The 7,426-nt window shown below is 35.4% G+C and overlaps 1 protein-coding gene across 1 annotated transcript; it reads left to right on the plus strand.

Moving 5' to 3' along the window:
- Positions 1-2,088: 2,088 nt before the first annotated feature.
- On the plus strand, positions 2,089-6,949 carry LOC125856670 (putative late blight resistance protein homolog R1A-3). The gene is made up of 4 exons (XM_049536260.1): positions 2,089-2,252; positions 2,804-5,284; positions 5,362-6,532; positions 6,660-6,949. Exons 2-3 carry the CDS (start codon positions 2,808-2,810, stop codon positions 6,479-6,481), a joined length of 3,597 nt encoding a protein of 1,198 aa, XP_049392217.1. The 5' UTR covers positions 2,089-2,252; positions 2,804-2,807; the 3' UTR covers positions 6,482-6,532; positions 6,660-6,949.
- The last annotated feature ends 477 nt before the right edge of the window (positions 6,950-7,426 follow it).

Here is a 7,426-nt window from a genome sequence, read left to right on the forward strand (position 1 = left end):
ATTTATTTATTTTTAAATATTTTCCCCCTTAATTTACATAGACTTAATTTTGACATTCTATAATACGTATCTAAGATCACAAGATATATTTTAATATATTTTACATATTTTTAATTTAAAATTACTTTCTTAAATTAAGTGCCACGAATTTTATATGAAAGTCGTTGGATCTAGCTGCTTATATACTCCTAATTAAATAAAAAAGGACTTGTGAATATATATAATTAAAAAAATACGACTCAGAAATGGATTAAAAAAGGACACTGTAATGAATGATTTTTTAAAAAAAATTTCATCTAAAATAATGAATGATTGCCATAAATTAATGTGCCTAGATCTGTGATAAATACTTTCTTCAATCTTTCAATATTTTCATTTCACCAAATAAACATCGAAGCTAGCTAAGTTTAATTAATTGGTAATAGTCATATCCAGGTGAGAACTATTTTAGCAATGATTTTTTTTCATTATCATGTCAATATTATTGTTTTGCTTACTCATTATATATTAAGTTTAATTTCCAAATGATATATTTGTTTTATCCTAATGTTAGAACAATTCTGTTATTCTTTACGATTTGATGAACAATTTTTTTTTTTTTTTTTTTTTGTGTTTATATACATTTACTTAAGAGCATATCATTGACTTTCTTTCTCCATGTTTAAATTTCTAAGAGCATCTTCAAAGTTCAAATGTTAATATTTGAAAAGTCAAGTAACGAGCTTTGAACAATTGTGTGATAAAAATGTGTTAAGATCTAAGGATAGATTTTATAAAATAGTGATTGGATTGATATTATTGTATGAGATAGAATGTTGGTCAATTAAAATTATTTGTGTCTAGAAGAAGAGTGAGATAAGGATATGATGCTAAGATAAATGTGTAGACATACTAAGAGAAATACAATTAGAAACAAAGTTATAAGAGATAAGATGGGAGTGATCCCCGTAGTAGACAAGATGAGGAAGGTTGGATTAAAATGGTTTGGAATTTATGAACAAGAGGTGCACGGATGCACTAGTAAGAAGGTATGGATGGTTGACTATAACAAGAGTTAGGAGAGGAGATAGATCGAAGAAGAATGAGAGAAAGGTGATTGGATATGACATATTTGACTCTAGCTTGCTGGACATGATCTTGGATATGAAAGAATGAAATGATTTTTTTTGAGTAAATAGTAAATAGTGAAGTGATGTCGCAATACTGTACGTGGGAGAGGCAAACCCCTCCCATCCCATTAGCAGTAGGTAGTAGTTTGTATTATCTATTGTTTCATTTGTTTTATATCTTGTTGTTTTGCTGTTGGATTTTTTTTTTCAAAAACTTTTCTTTTGGGCCAAGAATCGATCAAATACAATTTTTCGATGTCACATTGACTTTTCATTTTAATTAAGAAGTCTTCATGATTCTTCTATTTTATCTCTTCATACTTTTTGGTGATTTCTTCTATAAATAATTTTGTCTCATCCAAATTGTGAACAAGAAGATGCATTGATTATTGTTGTTCTAGATTACAATTAAAGAATCTTCAAAATCAGGTCCCAATTCTATACATCAAGTTTAACATATACACATTCATGAAAGAAGAGGAATAGTTGATCAATCATAAAGTTAATGAGATATATGATTTCTTCTCATTCTAATCATGGATTAGCATATGTTTAAAGCTACCTAGGAGTTTTATGATAATTAGTCAATGTTTATTACTAATAATTAGTACTAAAAGCAAAATTAAAATAATATACTTAATTATATTGGATTATCTATATTCTAATTGAATATTAGACCACTGGGAGCGCGTCTACGTGGAAATTCTTTTTAATTTAGATGTCAGTGAGATTTGATTACTCTAAGTTATTGGGAGCGCATCCACTAAAAACTTAAGCTATCGGAGAACACACTTTTATTAACTAATGATATTCATGATCAGAATTTAGTTTCTTGCAAGAAGTATAACTATAGCTAATTTTTAGCGGGAACACAAATTTAGCACTAAAAATTTGCGAAATTTCAAATCCCCTCTTCTTCTTTAACACGATTTCTTAGCTCAAATTTCCCCTTTTTCTTCTCTCCGATCCTCCACCGCAAACCACCGTCCCACCGCCCATCTCTGCCACCACCTTCATCAGACTGTCAATTCTCCAGAGAAATGGATGCATCCAAATCGATCTTCGTCTTGCAACCTTTGTGGTTACGATTCACCGATAAACTTCCTCAACATCTCTTCCGTCATTCAAACTCGTCTCAAGCAGGTTTTGTTTACTCCTTTTAGAAAAAGAAGTTTGTAATTTTCAATAGTTTGTTACATGTAGGGTAAATTTGGCCGGATAGTATACTGGTAGGAGTAAGTTTGGCCATATAGTGTAACGGAGGGTAAATGTAGACAATATTCGAAAGTAGCCCTATTTTTATTTGCTATATGGATCATTGTAAGCTACTAATTGATCTATTGTTGTCTGCATGGTCAATGTAATCAGTTTAGTCTGGTATAAAATTTTTGTTAGTACTTGATTGGCATTTGATGTAGTTATTGTTGGCATTCATATATGCTGTGTGATTTGCGCTTGCTTGAAGTTGGTTTCAGAAAATTAGTAGTTATAATATGTTTGAGCGTTGCTTTGAGGGTTGATACTTGCTTGATTAAGATGGAAGTCTGTTGTTTATTGACTATTTGATAACTTTTCAAATATGATAATTCGAAATTGTTTCTGTGAGATATGAACATGTTTAAATTTTTAAAAGAATCGTTCATTTTGGAAGATAAGTTCAATACACTAATCTCTTCAATTATTTGCAAATTCAGAAGTATGTCAGATGAAGAGGATCCTTATCCTTATCCTGATCCTGATCCGGTAAGCATTCTGCAAACGATAGAAAATGAGCATGAGGACTTGACGGATGACAAAAAGAAGGAAATCAAGTTGATTAAGACAGAGCTATGGTTTCTGGGTAGATTTCTCCTCTTGAGGCATTGTGCGTGGAGTGGATCCCTTCAAATGCGGATTAGAAGTCTCCTGGTATTTGCAGAAGATCTGTATCGCTCTAACTTTGATGCTGATCCCTCTTACGTGCTAGGATTGATAGAGCATTTCAAATACTTTATCCCAATAAATTATTTGGATTCAGAAGAAAGTCTACTTCCTGTTACTATGCCTCTGACCCACAAACATATGCTGGAATACATAGACAATGTTGTACAGTATTTCAAGGACCTGCTGATTGTTCGCCTTGTCAGGCTGCCTGATGTACAGTCTCAAGTGGAATCGTTCGTAAAGGAGTTGAGAGCACTGAAGAAGTTTATCTTCTTTCTGGGAGAAATATGCATTTCAACAGAACAAATTAACTGCTGGCAAACTTTCTGGCTTCATGTTAGATTTGTGACTACCCGTGCAGCAATTTTCTTATACTTGCCTTGTTATGACAGATTTTCTCATATGATGGAGAATAACTTGATGTGTAGCCAGATAGTCCGCGATGACGAGCTCCTGAAATATATTTTAAAGTTATCATCATTCAACAGCACTCATGTCTACTGGTACCTCGATGAAGCCGCGGATGAATTCATGGATTTCCTTCTGCACGTACACATGCAGTTAGGAGCGGATTCATGGACTACAGATCAAAAGTATACTTTTCCTGAACAGATCAACCGTTTGAGAGTTTTGTTCAAAGAGTTGCCATTGATTAACGACATTCAGGATGAGATGAGGATCGATTTCTTCAAGCGACTAGTGACGCTGGTCATTCATGCTGGACTTACTGTCTACTCGCGGGGTAATTGGGACCAAAAATTGCTACTTCTCGATGGCATGATTCGGTCAGTCAAAACAGAGATTTGCCACAAGATCCGAGAGTGGGTAACATCTCATTTGCCTAAGAATGATAAATTGGGCTTCTCCAATTGCCTTCTTGTTAGCTTGAAAGAGTTCCTGTCTGGTCATTCTGGTTTTCTTGCTTCTGTGAAGGATCAAATCGAAGTAGTCCATGAGGAGCTTAACTTTTTCGAGCCTTTCATCATGCGTGTAGCAGAACAAGGCAATAACAAGCATCACGAACTCCAAAATCTTGTTGGAAGAGTCATTGATAAGGCTTATGAGGTCGAGTACATACTTGATTCTTTTGCAATTAGTGATGTACCTCTTACTTTTCTTAGGACGTGGCTCTTGGAAATCATAAGGGAGATTGAGCTCATTAAGACTGAGTTGACCAAACCCAAGGGAAAAAATATGACAAGTGCCTCCCAAGCTACCGACGGAGAACTGGTTGGTTTTACAGATGTCTGTAAAACTATAAGAGATCAACTAGTTGGAGGATCACGAGAACTGGATGTTGTTTCCATTGTGGGTATGGCTGGATCAGGCAAAACAACCCTTGCTCGAAGTTTCATCAATGATGACAGCATTGTTTCTCATTTTGATTTCTGTGCAGAGTGTCGTGTTTCACAAGAATACACACGTGAAGACTTGCTGTTTTCCATTTTGAGTTCTGCTAATTCTGGTCTCACTGATATTAGTAAAAGAGGTGCTGATATATTAGCTGATAGACTAAGAAAAACTCTATTGCCAAAGAGGTACCTCTTAATCATTGACGATGTGTGGGCAGTACAAGCATGGGACGATTTGAGATTATGCTTTCCTGAGGCCAAAAAAGGTAGCAGAATAATTCTGACGACCAGACTTAAAGAAGTTGCTACGTATGCTAAATGTGTCACTGAACCCATACACTTGCGTAGTATGAAAGATTCAGAAAGTTGGTTGTTATTACAAAAAAAGGTATTTGGGGAAGAAATGTGCCCCGAAGAGCTAAAAGAAGTTGGGCAAAACATTGCATTCAAGTGTAATGGGCTGCCACTTTCCATTGTTTTAGTGGCTGGTCTTCTCGCAAAGATTGACAAGACAGAAAGATGCTGGACGCGGATGGAATTAAGTTTTGGGGAAAGAGTGCAGGATGGCGCAAAGGATTTAGTAAAATTAAGTTATGAAGATTTACCTAACAAACTGAAATCATGCTTTTTATATTTCGGTGCATTTCTAGAGGACAGGGAAATTTTAGTGTCAAAATTAACAAGCTTATGGATTGCTGAGGCATTCATAAAAAACAATGAGGACAAGTGTTTGGAGGATACGGCAGAAGATTACTTGAAGGATCTTATTGGAAGAAACCTCATTATGGTAACTAAGAGGAGATCAACTGGGAAGATCAAAGCATGTCGTGTGCATGATCTAATGCTCGATTTCTGCAAAGAGAAAGCTAAGGAAGATAATTTCCTTTTGTGGCTGAAAAGGTATTACCTCTTTATATGTTTCTCTAAGTTTTGATTTTTTCTCTTATTCCTTATCCTACTTATATTCTTGATTCCAGGGATCGTGATTCCAATCCTCCGCGTTTTTATTCCGAAAGGCCTATACACCGCCGTTTATCCTTTTGTTCTAATCGGGATGATCTTTCTGAGTGGAAGCCATCAAGCTCACATGCTCGTTCTATCTTATTCAGGGAGCTTAGTGATAGTGCATGTTCATCAATGAGAGATGCTTATTTCATCTTTGGCAACTTCAAATTTCTCAGGGTGTTAGACTTAGAGGTCGTTGTTGTAGATTCTTTTCCCACTGAACTTAATCAGCTAAGGTACCTTGCTGTTCAAACTACTAAGAGTTCTATTCCATCATCGATAGAAAATCTTTGGAATCTTCAAACGTTCATAGTCAAAGGAAATGGAGAACAAGTATGGTTGCCAGATACTTTTTGGAAGCTGAGTAAGTTGAGATATGTTAGCATTAGTGATGGCGCTTTGTTTGCTTCGCGTGATGCACAGGAATCCTGTGATGAAAATTCCTTAAAGCTGGACAATTTGAAAACGTTTTCCTCAATATATGTCTCCAGGGTGAACAATATGGAAAAGATGTTAAGAAGAACACCCAATCTTCGGAAGTTAAGATGTGTATTTGCTGATTTAGGGCGTTGGGGAAAGAATGAAAATCGGTTTCCTGTATTAGACTCATTATCTCAACTTGAAACGCTAAAAGTGGTCTTCGTTGGTATCTCGGAGGTAGGTCCTTCAAGATTAAACTTTCCAGAGAATCTCAAGAAACTGACATTATGCAAATTTCCTTTGCCACCTGAGGCAATTTCAACCATTGCCAAACTTGTCAACCTTGAGGTACTTAAACTGCGACAAGTTGCCTTTGAAATGGGTGAATGGGAAGTGAGAGATGAAGAGTTTTCTAAGCTCAAACTCTTGGAGCTAGAAAATCTCAAACTCTCAAAATGGGAAGTGTCTGAGAATGCCTTCCATCGCCTTGAGAAATTGGTTTTGCATGGATGTTTACATCTCGAAGCTATCCCTGATGGTTTTCAGGAACCAAGTTGTTTGCGATACATTAAGGTAAAATCATGCAGTGAAGATGTTGCCGGCTCAGCTAGGATTATCAAACAAACAAGAGAGGATTACGGCGACAAATTTGACGTTAAAATCTTTTCTTAGCATTGAAAGATTAAGGCTGCAACCTTTAGTTCATTTCCAATCTGATTGCAGGTACAATCTTAAGCAAATACTGATGTTATTTTATCACTCATTTATGCTCCCTTGAATATATTTTCTTGTTGACATGCTCATACATATTCTGTTTAAAACTGTGTTGTACTTGTTTTTGTTATTGCAGCTATTGCTTGTTGTTGCTGGTAAACGGTACAGGTAAGGTTTGTCGTACATTCTACCCTCTCCAAACCTCACTTGTGGGATTATATCGGGTTTGTTGTTTGTTTGTTGCTGGTTGTAGCAGAGAGCTGTTCCATGTTATTTGGTTACTTGTTGCACCTAGTAGTCTTATGAACTTTTCTGAATAAGTTCTTATGACTATTTCCTTTTTATGTCTATGGATTGGTATATGGATTTTGTTAGTTGTGTTTTTATAAATGATATAATACGTAAACGTGCCTTTTAACTTGGTTTTTAGCCAACATTTACGTTCTTCAATTTTGAGTGTGTATAAATAAACACTCAAACTTGTACAAAGTTGAACAAGAAGACACACACGTCCAACATGTCATGATACACGCATGATGTAAGACGCGTGTGTCTACTTGTTTAATTGTATATAAGGTTAAGTGTCTACTTCGACATATCCTGCTCTGCCCCGCGCCATTTACACCTGTTTAATGAAGTTGGTTTGCATCATCCAACTATTCTAGCACTAAATCTTGGTCCTTTATCGTACATGCTATCATACATAATTGCAGATAGGTACAATAAGATATTATATCAAGAAATTATGAGATTATTATTAAGCAATTAATATTTTTGAAACACAAAATCTAATCAAGTTTAAATTCTTGAGAGAATGTTGGTAATCAAGTCCAAGAGCTGCTTAATATGTCTCAGATTTGGGGACACATTAACACCAATTTTGCCGACACATCACATACAATT

Source organism: Solanum stenotomum, chromosome 2 (assembly GCF_019186545.1).
Source record: "Solanum stenotomum isolate F172 chromosome 2, ASM1918654v1, whole genome shotgun sequence".
NCBI lineage: Eukaryota > Viridiplantae > Streptophyta > Magnoliopsida > Solanales > Solanaceae > Solanum > Solanum stenotomum.